This window comes from Misgurnus anguillicaudatus, chromosome 7 (genome assembly GCF_027580225.2).
Source record: "Misgurnus anguillicaudatus chromosome 7, ASM2758022v2, whole genome shotgun sequence".
NCBI classification, from domain to species: Eukaryota; Metazoa; Chordata; class Actinopteri; order Cypriniformes; family Cobitidae; genus Misgurnus; species Misgurnus anguillicaudatus.
This window is the reverse complement of record NC_073343.2, coordinates 4,873,192-4,887,383: the sequence shown is the minus strand read 5'-3', so window position 1 is coordinate 4,887,383 and position 14,192 is coordinate 4,873,192. Positions and strand designations below refer to the sequence as shown.

Here is a 14,192-nt window from a genome sequence, read left to right as displayed (position 1 = left end):
GGCGCCTAAAACGGGCAAACGGACATGCAGGATGAAAGGGCTTTTCTGCCTCATTAATGCCATATGGAATAATGAAAAAGTTACTCGACACCTAACAGGTTTTGGTGGCTTTTTGACACCAGCGATTAAGCGAAACTGCCCCTCTCATTCCACACTGACTCATCAGTGCTTGGTATGGATAATGATGACAGATGATCCCAATTATAAGGGTTGTAAATATAAGGAAACAGTGTTAAAAATCCCTCTTTACTGCTCCTTAAAAAAATTATTATACACCTCAAGGACACTTATTCGATTTTATACCCACTGGGGGAGTAAGCGACCAGAGGGTGTGTTGAAAAATTCTGGTTTCACAATGCCATATGTAGTCATTAACAGTCTTTTCCTGTCTATGTGGCAATGTTGGATGAGAACAGCCGGGCTCTCAGGCATGACTCTGATGAGACGGAGAGCACAGAGCCTTTCTCATCACGGCTCCCCACCATCACCAGCCCCAAGCCCCCTTCTCAACCGGGGCTGTCTCAAATTCACTGGAGTGTAGCAAGAACTGGTACTGGCCATCTGGGTCAGCCCTCCAGACTGAACACAATGATAAAGCCAGTCTTCAGCATGACAAATGGCCGACTTCTCCCAAGTCGCACCATCTCGCCTCTCGGTTTTACAAGCTAGGCGTTACTGAGATGGTGACTGTGTTTCCGGTTCTAATAATCTGGGTGCTGTCTTATTCAAAGTCAGGACATGCTGTAGGCTATTTTATATATTTATTAAACATCTATTTTATATAAATGTGACCCAGTCTGTGAAAACCCACGTTTTTTTTGTAATTTACTGTTTTGTACATAAAATCATCCTACTGTACATAATGTAAAGAACATCTTGTGAATACATAACCTTGATATCTTTAATATTGACGAAGTGAGGTCATGTCAAAGATTGAAATCAAACTTTAATGCTCCTAATCTCAAAGTGAAATAATGAGACTTTAGCCTTGATTTTATAGACAGGGTCACTTGCTATCTGAAATACATGATTCTGATTGGTCAATCATACAGTAACATTCAGCAGGCATGTATTACCACATGAAAATATATACTAAAGTATAATTTAGTATATAGTTTGTGCAAGCACCTTATTATGACGTCAGGGTACGTTTAAGGGATAAAATGCCCTCTAGCATCCAGTAGCTTGTACAACCTGTGGTTACGTTTTGATGTTTTTTTGTCTTATATGTCTGATTACACACATTGTTTCACAAACATTTATGTTTTTAAAGATATTTTGGAGCATCTAAGCCCACCCTTACCCTAAACCCAACCTGTTCTCAACCATAAAAAACACAACAAGCAAGTATTTATTGCATAAATTGACCCAAAAAATTATAAAGGTATTACAAACAATTCACATTGCAAACTTTGCAAACTAAAGCCATATGATCACTTTATATGAAAAAAAATCCATGAATGCAACATACACAGTCAAATCTCATTTAAACATTAGCCAGAACATTAGTGTGTGACCATAGACTGTAAAAAAAATATTGATGTAATGTCCGTGAAGTCACCCATAGGTTTGTGAAGAGCTTTTTTGAATCCAATAGTAGGCGGTGCCTGACGTCGCCATCTTGGTCACGCGAATCACTCGCAGGTAACCGAAAATGGGTAAAAAGGTGAGACGTGAGTGAAGTTGAGGTGGCTGGTTGCTGAAACCACGCCCGCCTAGGTCGACTCTATAGTGACAGCAGTGGCAGTTCACCTGTCACTCAAATTGCCACACCCTTAATTATGCAGAACTTTAAGGCTTAATATAATTTAAATGGATGAGTTACAAAAAAATTCACCCCCTCACAGTTGTCATGAAGGGCAAACTTAGTTATATAGACCAAAAACACTTTTTGTACCAAGCTGTAAACATATTATTTCCTGCTGTAAAGTTGAGCATTTTAACATGGGGGTCCATGAGAATTGTCTTCCATTTGGAGCCAGCCTCTAGTGACCAGTTGATGAATTGCAGTTTAAATCACTTACGTATTAGTCTCGCGTAGCCAGACCTTCAATACTGAAGGTCTGGTGTTTTTTGCTGCTTTTTCTGGATAAAGCCCGCCCACGAGCTGTTTGACCGACATGTCAAACAACCAATCACAGTTTGTTTCGTCTAGCCTCACGTTTCGGACTCCCCACAATCCGGCTGGCAACAATTCAGTTATTGAAATAACCAGCCGCAACCGATTAGCATCTAAATAAACAACATTACTCACCATAGAACAACGTTGTGCACTTCATCAATAGCCACACCAATGAGACGCTCCTGTTAAACGTCTGTTTGAAGCATATCTCTCCACTTTTTAACACATACAAGCAAATCAGGAGAACCGAACTTTTTGACTCCACTAATTGCCTCAAGCAAAACTCTTGGACGTCTTTTAGAGAGTCTATGCTGCGAACTTTGCATATTTTTGAGAATCCAATGTTTAGCTGATCATGATAACTGCTCATTATTATCCACGTGAACACGACTGATTCTCTTCCTCAATGGAACGTCAGAGCTTTGTTTTCCAGGGACCGAAACTAATCGCGACACCCGCGTCCCCTGGAAATCCGGTTTATTTCAACCAATCAAAGACGGTTTTGACATTCTCACAGGGTTTCCAGAAAAGTGTACGAAAAACAACAGACGTTTAGCCAACAGTCTGTGGGCGTGATGTCTGAGACTGAGACTATTTACGTATTGGCTTTATCAGAGAGATCAGAAGGTTGCCCCTCAAGCGCGACGCAGTCAATCACGACAGCCAATAGCGCTTCACATTTTTAACTAATGTAATGTTGCAATCGGTCACGAGGCACACGAGACCCAATGCTATTTCACAATCAAAGATGACGTCCCATCGCTTTTTCTGGTGGCAGTTTTTGAACGATTGTATATCTGATCTGGTATTTACAGTGAAATGTGATCACTTTTGCATGTTTTCCTCATATAAATCATCAATAATTTGATCTCGGTACACTTGGAATGTTTTGAGTACTTTTGAAGAAATGTCTGCTGTGTTTTATATCATATAATAAATAGGTGCGTTATTTGCCCTAAATGCTTGAAAAGTTATATGTGTAATATACATAAAACGAATCCTGGCAGTTTAAATTGAAAATCATATCCTAATACACAGTGGCAGCTGGTGACTGCTCTTCCCAGGGGCACGAATTCAAAATAAGTGTTCGGAGTGTCATGTGTGTTGCTCGTGTTTTCAAAATATAATAATAATCACATGTCTTGTCAAAATAAGTGCCTGCTGCACACGCGTTGAAACTGTTTATGATAAAAGAGACGCTCGCGTTCACAAAATACTCGCAAGACACTCACTTAACAGTAAACTGTGATTGCGCATGAGATTGTGAGTATCTGCAGTGCCGGATCTAGACCATTTCAACTGGGGGGACCAATCTGGGGCCAGTTGTACTGTTAGAGGGGCCAAGTTACATTAAGACCTTATTCTTGTCATATCATTTTCTGCACTGCACTGCAAAAAATTATTTTCAAGAAAAAAAAATGTGTATTTTTGTCTTGTTTTCAGTAAGAATATCTAAAAATTAAGTCTTGAAATAAGTCTAGTTTTTAGACAAAATGTATCAAATGTAAGTGATTTTCTGCATAAAACAAGCAAAAAAATCTGCCAACGGGGTAAGAAAAAAAAAATCTTGAACATTTTTCTTAAACCCTAAATACATTTTTTATGCATAAAATCACTTAAATTTGATATTTTTGGTCTAAAAACTAGACTTATTTTCTTGGGTCATTTTGCTCATCAAGAAAAAGCATTTTAATTTAAGAATCTTTTGATATTTTTACTGAAAACAAGGCAAAAATGCTAAGAATTTTTTTCTTGAATTTTTTTTTTTTGCAGTGTGCACTAAAGGCATTAACAGGAGAAATACCATGTTTATGCTACTGTCTAATTACGGATGTAAAAAACAACAATCGCAAAAAAATTGTAAAAATAATTTCACACCCCACATTTAGGGGGGCCACAAGGGGGTCCAAGTTTGTTGTCACAGGGGCACTGGCCCCCGCTGGCCCCTCCCTAGAACCGCCACTGAGTATCTGGCAAACGCAAGCGTGTCTTTTACCATAAACCCTTTAGACGCGTCTGCAGCCGGCACTTATTTTGACAAGACACGTGATGCACATATGATCACTCGATGCGCCAAACACATGTTTTGACGAGCTTCGCATTGTGGCCATCGAAAAAGAAGTCACCGGCCGCCACTGCTAATACATGTCATCATATCAAAATATATACCCCGATATATAATTTTATACCCTAATATATTAAGTTTCACTTGCTGTCGGTGCAGGCGCTAATTTAGTAAACGCATCTGTTGGTCATATTTGGGGAATGGAAAAACAACCGAAACAATCGTATGGGTTGGAAAATAGTTTTTTTTTACTACAGTTGACTACTGCATTTGCATTTACATTTAGGCATTTAGCAGATGCTTTAATCTTAAGTGACTTACAAAAGTGAAGAAAATGAAGTGTACTACAGTATTTTTTCAAGCTGGTTTATTTTTTAAGCATTTGGCAGGTGTGATTTTTCAGAGCTATTTACTGTGCACTCAAGCTATACATTTTGAGTACAGTATGTGCATTCCCAGTGTATTGAATCTGTCATATTACAAAATTATTATTTTTTAAACCAAAATATCTAGATTCTTTAATCTAAATATTACAATGTCTTACATAAACACAAACAAGTCAGACCGACAGACCAACGTTTTAAAAGCCAGTACAAAGGTTGTCAAGGCTAAACTGAGGAAACAGGCTAAAAGCAGACTGACTTCCTACTGTGACCTCTGACAAGTCATTCTTTAACTAAAAGCATTATTGGGTTGCCATTTGAGGCCGTCGCAGTCAGAGATGCATAACAAGGGGCAGTTATCTGGTGCAGCACACAGCAGAGGCTGCTTCTCTGGTGTTGTTCTAATTTGTTTCAAACTGGGAGAAGTGCTGATTAAATAAGTCAGACGGTGATTGAATGCATGTTTGGCCGCACACCTCCCAGCTCCCTGGGTTTAACAAACATGTTTGTTTTTCTGCCTGAAAGTACCTTGAAGTTCTGAGTGCTTTCTTGCCTATTAACCGAAAGCAACAGCACAACAAGAGGACCATTGTTTGCTGTAGTCAGACCACCAAGATAGCCAATGGACCTCCAGCAGTTAACTGTACTCCAGCTATCTCACCAATTGAACCGTTGTGAGTTCAAATATTCCCTTACCTAAGCCTAATAACATCATCATTTTAAAGAGCACGTTCGCAAAACCGCACATGGGTAAATTATGTTCCAATTACAGCATACTCTGTGTTCTTACCAAAAGTTAGATCAAATAAAGTTGGTATTTTCTTAGGTTTCTATAAACAGCACCACTGATAGGCTTTGGTACCTGTCTCCGTGAGGATTTCTTAATATAAGCACAAAATAATGAGATGCCATTGCTGGAACTCTGCAATGTAGTTTTTATATTTATTTACTTTTGTATTTGTTTTCTTCTCTCCAGTGGAGCAGACGTCTGCTTTAAGCTTTCATCAGCATTATCCTGACTGATATAAGCACTACCGAGAGTGTCGCCAGGCCAATAACAACCTAATAATGCATATTGGATGCATAGTGTGACACGTAATTTAATTAATGTCCACCAGCTCGCTTTAAAATGAATTTTAATTCTGCATTTCGTCAGAGCGTCGATGGCAACAACAGATGTTGGGAATGTAGCATAAAGACTAACAAGCCAACCCCCAACTTCAATGACAGATAAGGTAACATAATAAAATCGTGCGTGTGTGGTTTTGGGATTTTGTGTGCACACTTCGATATCCAATTTGTGTTCGAAAGGCTCCTGTCTCTGATTGTCAAGATTGGTTTGAAGTCCCATAGTCTCTCTTGTCATCTGTGACTAATGAATTTAAATTGATAAGAAATTGATCAAGCTTGCTGTAACCAGCCGGTTGTGATTCTCATCCATAAGCTATCAATTATGTTATCTGCCTGTCATTTTCGGGTCTCCTCATATCCTCATCCATCGATTGGCTGAATATAACTGTATCTAAACAGCAGAAACCCTATATCCGTGAATCCCGGTATACAGAATTTGACTGATGTTCCAGATGAGGAGGAAACATCAAAAGATTAAAGAATTGATCTGACGATATATGACAGACAAGATTCATGTCTTTGTGTCAGAACGTGCTTAAGATGTACTGTATTGGTTTTATGGTTCATTAAAGGGGCGTGCATATCGTATTTTGCTCTAAAGGAAGAGGCGGATTATGTTTGTGCCACAGGAGAAAATTGGTTACTGATCTCTCACCACTGAATTTGGATTCACTCTTCGCCGTGTGCACAAAAACTTTCCAAAAGCATTCCAGCCAGCCACAAAATTGGATTCATTTTTTTAAACAGTACTGCACCATTTGAATAAATCAAAATAGCATACAGATGGAGCTCAAACCCTAATGAGTGTTTTATCTCAGCATGGGGGTCCTTTGTAACGCCTTGTGCTTAATATTACAGCTCTCCTTGTGTTATTATCCATCCGTTTATCACAATGTAACAAGTAAATTATCTGGAAACTGTAGTTGTTAAAATAAATAAGTTATTAGCATTGATAATTCAATTTAAAGTACATGTACTGCACTGTAAATCCTATGATAACATTCAGCTGTATGCAAATCTGATGAAAAAATAAATAAACAAAGCAGTTTATTATTGCAATAAACTGTAGTGTGCAGTACATGAATGCATTGCACACCAGAAATTAAAAGTAAATGTTCTGAACTGCAACACTTACCCAAATGTGTATGCGTGTGAGTGAGATTGTGTGTGTGTCTGAGAGAAAGCGAGAGAGAGAGAGAGAGAGAGAGAGAGAGAGAGAGAGAGAGATTGCCATCAACTGAATTCATTACTGCAATCCCTCCCATAAGCTCCAAAGAAAAGCGTCGTTCTGTACTCTTGAAACAAACATCATCAGATATAAGTCATTATGTTTGAGGAATCGGACTTTAGTCAAGAAGAAGTCTAACATCTCCGTTTGGGCGTGAGAAGTAGCGGGAGTCAAATGCGCTTTGGTAATTTGGTAAGCGGAGCGCGGAACCCGAGAGCGCATCAGCCGAACTGAAGCAGCGGCGCTCGGGCACATCATGTTGCGCAGACGCTTGAAATCCTCTCCTGGATCAAACGCTCAGCATAATGTTGCTTTCTAGACCATCCGGACTGCAGGATCGACGGGCTGACCCTCCTCAGTCGGAGGGTGGACATACATGGCTGTGGGATCATTCTTTAGTTTAATTGGAAAATTTTAACTCCAATAATAACAACCATCGGAGGGACGCTGGAAGAGTTTATATGGTGCCTGCATTGGACGAATCCTCTTTTAAAAAGGTAAGAGTTAAAAACAAAATGTTTGGCTTGTAGATGTGCTGACTGGATTTGTCAGCTTTATCAAAAATGCATATATTCTAATGGTTGACTATTCCGAACACCAATTAACTTTTACGCGCAACATAAGGAATGGCGCACATAACAGCTATAATAGAATAAGTTTCCGTCAAACAACGCATTCTCTTAATAATTCGGTTAAATGATGGGTAACGCAGGAAATTTCGGTCAATAATAAGTCGAGCATTGCCATATGTTATTTTCCCTGTGTGCATTACCAGGCTACTGCTCATATCAGCTGTCTGTTATTCGCACTGGAGCAATAAACAGAATTTCTATTTGGGAACAAAGTGGACTTGTTTTAATAATGATAAGTCAGCTTCAGAATTAAATAGTTTAAATAAAGACCACAGTAAAATGTGTGCAAGAAATGTCACTATTATAGCAAAAATAGTATTTTCTCTCAAATGTATTCTACACTTGCAATGCAATTATTGGGATAGATAGATAGATAGATAGATAGATAGATAGATAGATAGATAGATAGATAGATAGATAGATAGATAGATAGATAGATAGATAGATAGATAGATAGATAGATAGATAGATAGATAGATAGATATTCCTATAGACAACCTTTATTAATACAAAAATATTATTATTATTACTATTAAATTTTTAAAAACTGTCAAAATGTCTATGACGGAATACATTTGTGAAATTTGCATATACAATGCAATATATATGCCATGCAGGCTGATATGGATTACACCTTATTGATGATTACATAACTTATGATGACATACTTCAGTCCTTTACATGCTCAGTGATCATTCAACGGTGTAATAGTGCTGCATTTAAATTCTGCCCATACATGACATAGCTGCTAAATTGACGGATATATCAGACAGGCGCCCGCGTCTTATTGACTATAGGAGTGCTCACAGTCTGTACATTATGCACGGTTTTGGTTCTTAACCTTTCAAAACTCACTGATTTACTAGAGCGGTTCTCACTGTCCCCAGGTTCAAAATCATTATTACTGAGAGAACTCTGTGGCAGAGCATCTGAGAACAGACCTGTCCATCATCATGGCATGTGACAGACTAAACACCTCAGTGCCCTTTACAAGTCTCTGAGATGCTGATGTCGCCAGTCATCATTCTCTCCTCTCAGAGAGCAAGATGACTGGCAGAGATCCTATTTTAGTACTGCCTGCACTTCATATACTCTCTCTCCCTCTCTCTCTCCTTTCTGTCTCCTGTTGGCATGCAAATGTATACAAAACACCATATTTTTGATAAATAATTATTTCGGGCCTCAAAGTAATTACTTGTGCTCCACTGTTTCATTTCATCATAATGTTTCATAAAAATCCTCATTTTGGCTTGACTGAACACCTGTGTCCTTACACACACGTACACACGCACACACTTTATGAATATTGAGATGTTTCTTCTTCTACAAAAATTAGCCATGTTTTATTATTGTGAACGTGTAGTAACCCTTTTTTTTTTTTTTTTTTTTTAGGTATTGATCACCATTTGTAAATTCATGCATAAACTTTAACCATGTTTTTAAATTGTGGCTATAGCAAAACCGTGGTTAATTTATGATAAGTACAGTAACCTCATTTTTATTTTGATTTAAACCATGGTTCATTTTCTCTTAAGGGTTTTCCTGTAAAAGTTTACAGAAAGTGACTTTAGGAAGAAAATTGTAGATGGAAAATTGAACGTTTCTCATTTTTGTTATTTTTTTCAAAATAGGTAAGTGGATCAAAATGCTACTGAGGGAAACTGTGCCTTTCAGGGAGCGTCCACCTGCGCTGGGAGAGGAGATTTTCTCCTATGAACCCTCTTTACTTGCTGCCTTGGCCCACACACTTTGAAATCGTCCCTCCCTGACCTCATGAGTGACAATGTGATGAGCTCCGATATCATTTCCAGCCCAAGCGAGGATGGATGGATGAAAGGGAGTTGTACGAGTTAATGAGACTATTGCTCTTCTGTTGGGGAGCTTAGTACAGGCAATTACTGGAGGATTACTCACTGACTTCAACACATCATACTCACCACAACGCAAGCTTCAAGATCCGTAGAGAATTCCAGCATAGTGGATTTTATTTGATTTTTTTTTCCTTTCTTTTCAATTACGTGCAGTGTTGTCGTCCAAAGTTTTACAAAATGGAGGTACAGATCCGAATCTGGAATAAAGACTTTCCCGCTTTGATCAGCCCGTGGATACCAATACTGCTAGGTCTTCACATGCATTTCTCACGGGCCACGAGCTGTCCAGAGGAGTGTCGATGTGACAGGACCTTTGTTTACTGTAACGAGAGGAGTCTAACATCAGTGCCTCTAGGGCTAGGAGAGGGTTATAAGACCCTTTACCTCCACAACAATCAAATCAACAATGCTGGATTTCCCCTGGAAATGCACAACGTTGCCTCAGTGGAGACTGTGTATCTCTATGGCAACCAGCTTGACGAATTTCCTGTCAATCTGCCCAAAAACGTGCGGGTGCTCCACCTGCAGGAGAATAACATACAGACGGTGTCCCGGGCTGCCCTCGCACAGCTGCTACGCCTGGAGGAGCTCTATCTGGACGACAACTCCATCTCCACCGTGGGTGTCGAGGAGGGGGCCTTCAGAGAGGCCGTCAGCCTTAAAACCCTTTTCCTTACCAAGAACCACCTGAGCAGCGTACCTGTCGGGCTCCCGGAGGAACTCAGAGAGTTGCGGCTGGACGAGAACCGCATAGCGCTCATAGCCGAGGACGCCTTCGAGAACGTGACAGGCCTGGAAGTTCTCCTCCTTGACGGAAATCTGCTCACAGACGAGGGCATCGACCCGGGGGCTTTTCAGAGCTTGGTTAATCTTAAAACCTTGTCAATGGCACGTAACTCGCTCATGTTTCCTCCACCGTATCTACCGGCCGAGTTTTTAATCAAGCTGAACTTGCAAGATAATCAAATGAATGAGATTCCTGTGACGGCCTTTCGCGGCCTGCATCGCTTGGAGAGACTGGATATTTCCAACAACCAGCTGCAGTCCCTCACACAGGGCGTCTTTGACGGGCTCCGCAGCCTGAGACAGCTCACTGTTCGAAACAACCTTTGGCTCTGTGACTGCAGCATTAAATGGGTCATACTGTGGTTAAAGTCGCTGCCAGCTACCCTCAATGTCCGTGGATTCATGTGCCAGAAACCAGAGAGGGTACGTGGCATGGTAATCAGAGAGCTGACCCTGGAGCTCATCCAGTGTCCTAACAGCACAGCCACAGTCCCACGATTCACACAACAGCCCACGCTGCTCTCTTCATCCACCGCTGAGTCAGCCACTCAAACGGCCTTCACACCCCCTCGCTCTCTGCCCACACCCACCCCTCCACCTTTTGCACTTCCCCTACCGACCGCGGACGGGGAACCGAGCACAAATGTCCCTGATAGCCCGATACAGGAAACTTTACGTGTTTCTTTCATTGTGTTAAATGCTTCGTGCATTCAGGTGAGCTGGGTATCGTCGTTTACCGTCACGGCCTATAAGGTTACCTGGGTCAAACTGGGTCACAGTTTGATCACCGGCCCCATGCAGGAGACTATGGTAGTGGGCGACCTTGAAGGAATCTTGCTGACGAACCTGCAGCCCAAATCACCCTACCGCATTTGCGTGGATCCTCTAGATGCTTTCAACAATTACCACCCAGGAGATGATACAATTTGCTCGGAGGTGACGACAAAGTCTGCTTCTTTTAATTCGGATGACAACACCACTGAGCCCGAGCAAGCCACACAGCAGGACCCCAGCTCCCCTTTCCTACTGGCTGGCCTGATTGGTGGGGCGGTGCTAGTGGTCCTGGTGGTAATGTTAAGCATATTTTGCTGGCACATGCACAAAAAGGGAAGGTCAGACTCGTCCAAATGGAAATATAGCCGAGGCAGAAGAAAAGACGATTATTGCGAAGCAGGGACCAAGAAAGATAACTCCATTCTGGAGATGACTGAGACTAGCTTTCAGATAGTTTCTTTAAATAACGAACAGCTTCTTAAGGGGGACTTCCGTATTCAGCCGATTTACACCCCTAATGGCGGTGTCGGATTCAGAGACTCCCAAAGGAGTAACGATAGCACAACGTACTGTAAGAACAGTGTCCCAGAGTCTGATCCGTGCCATAAATGATAATTTTCAACAGATAACATCCTTTATATTTAGATCAGACTTGAACACACTGTATAGGATATATTTCAAAACACTGTACAATATGTAATTTATATTCTGAACAATGATATCGCCTTCTTTTTGTATAACTTAGTAAACACTAAATGATTTGTAAAGTATTACTTTCTCATGTTGTGTTACTATAGCGAAAGAAACCCAAGCTCATAAAGGCAAATGTAGAGTCTGTTAATCTCAACGAACCGAAGCGCACAACGAGTTTAACTTTGTTAAACACAAATCAGCAAGAAGTGCCACGTGTTTTTAAACATTTAAGTTAAAAGGGAAGAAAAGTAGAATGTGTGTAGGTTTTATAGAGATGGATGATAGCCTACTGAGCAGCGTGCCGTGTTGTTTTTATATTTCCCCACGTCCTTTCTCGTTAACACCACAAGGTGGTGTCTATTCCCATCACCGGTATAATATGAAGCAGCCTCAAACTCATAATTCTACAATTTAACTTAACGTGTCTCCTTTACAAAACATCCAAAACAAACCCTGTCTGGCACAGGACTGCAATAACGTAATGCTGAGCCTGTAGCCCTTTTTCACAAACACATAAAATCTCCTTATGGCTGTCTTACACTGCAGCAGTTCTGGTCTGATGGGCAAAATATCTTCACGATAACCAGCCTGTATTTCATGCAAAATGCATTGTTTGTGTTGCACACAAGACTGATGAGAAACAGAAATGTCATTTACAAACAAACCATCTTCTGCACCATTTTCCTCAATTGCTTGTTTACTGCATTAACTGTAGTTAGAAGAACGCCTTTGTATTTACAAACAGCCGAAACACAAGTGCTTGTTACAGGTCCATTTAAATCACCTGATTATAGGGTTCTGTTCTTTGTTTAAACATTTCAACCTATTTTACTGCCAAGAGAGGTTTACTAAACGATACAGTGGAGTCCAAAAGTCTGAGACCAGCAGGAAATAAATGCTTTTGTTTTGCACCTTTTTTCTTATTTAGTACAACGTTTGCATTACACATTATAATATGTTCATAAAAATGTGAGGAAAATTATTAATGTAAAATGGTCGATGGTAAAAAAAAGGGCAATGTAACAATGCTGTGAATGGTAGAATTGATTTTACATTTCAGTATCTGGGGGTATCTTGTTGCCCCTTGCTCCTTTATTGAGAACACATACTGGCATAGATTCAAGTTTGCAAAACCTGATGATTCAAGTGCTTCAGTGGAAGTAAAGAAATCTGACATCATCCCAAAATTTGACATTTATTTTGAAATACACTGTAGTGCAGAATTACATTATTTCCATTGTATTTTATATCATATTTTTGTTCTATTAATTTTTTTTTTTGCATTTGTTAGACATTTTTATCCAAAGCATCTTACAGTGCATTTTTAGTACACTGTAAAAAAATTCCGTAGAAATTGCAGCTGGGTTGCCGGTAATTTACCGTAGATTTAAATTTATGTTATTTCCTGGCAACATTTTGTTCAAAGTTAAATGAACATTAAACATTTACAAGTCTTTGTCTTTACAGAGTAAAACTAAAAAAACAGCATCAAGCAAAACATTCTGGGAAACAAAATCTGAAGCAAAAAACAGAAAAAGGTTGATGATGATTTCTGGTTCCCAGAATGCTTTGCATGAGGCTGTTATTGTATAGTTTTATTCTGTAAAGATAAAGACTTGTTAATATTTAAAATTTATTCGAACAAACTCTTGCCAGTAAATAACATAAATTGAAATCTACGGTAAATTACCGGCAACCCAGCTGCAATAACATTGAAATTTCTACGGATTTTTTTACAGTGTATACATTTAGATCAGTTTGTGTATGTGTATGTTGTCTAGCAATCGAAATCATGACCTTTTGTGGTGCTAAAACAATGATCAACCAACTGAAAATGTATTTATTTATTTATCATTATTATTATTTTCACAATGCTATTTTTGTGAAAATTAAAAAGATGTTTTAATCAGTTTAAATTAGATTATGAAACACATAATTTTAATGTGGTGTCAGATTTTTGACTCTACTATATAGACGGTTTCAGCAGTAACAACATAAACAAGCGGCTGTTGTGGTCTGCACGTAACTTCTGGTAAACTCCGCTAAGAATAAATAACAACAAAGTTCTTTAAACGTAGTTTATTTATATAACAAGCAAAAAAAAAAAACACATAGATTACCTACGAAAGCAAAACATTTGTTATTTTCGACGAGGCGTTTGTTCAAGAGATCAGATTAGCAACTATTCAGACCAATAAAAAAACGAAACCGGAAGTGAAGTTCGGATCCAGACGTGTATCGCGTAAGCACGTTTCTTGCACGTCCAATGAAACCGTCTATATATTTAAATTAAGCCATACGGAGTAATGTACTGTAAGCTACTGCACATGTGTAAATGCTGCACGTATCTTACAGCCATTGTGAAAACATAACATGGCGACTGTGGTTAGGTGGATTTTACAACATTTATTTATCTCCCTGTCTTAATCTCGCCTGCAGGACGCCCCTATAGCAAGTGTAGATTGCAGCATTGTAATGGCTTTGAAATGAGATCTCAGAGCGGTGAG

At 39.5% G+C, this 14,192-nt stretch overlaps 1 protein-coding gene across 1 annotated transcript; it reads left to right on the top strand.

The window, feature by feature from the left end:
• The first annotated feature begins 6,934 nt into the window (after positions 1-6,934).
• Positions 6,935-13,337, top strand: LOC129418208 (leucine-rich repeat transmembrane protein FLRT2). Its single transcript, XM_055173152.2, has 2 exons — positions 6,935-7,426; positions 9,193-13,337. The coding sequence occupies exon 2, from the start codon at positions 9,610-9,612 to the stop codon at positions 11,602-11,604; it is 1,995 nt and encodes a 664-aa protein (XP_055029127.1). The 5' UTR covers positions 6,935-7,426; positions 9,193-9,609; the 3' UTR covers positions 11,605-13,337.
• The last annotated feature ends 855 nt before the right edge of the window (positions 13,338-14,192 follow it).

What these genes read in the sequence shown, in the direction of transcription:
- LOC129418208 (XM_055173152.2), top strand. Translation starts at nt 9,610, where the DNA reads ATGGAGGTACAGATCCGAATCTGGAATAAAGACTTTCCCGCTTTGATC.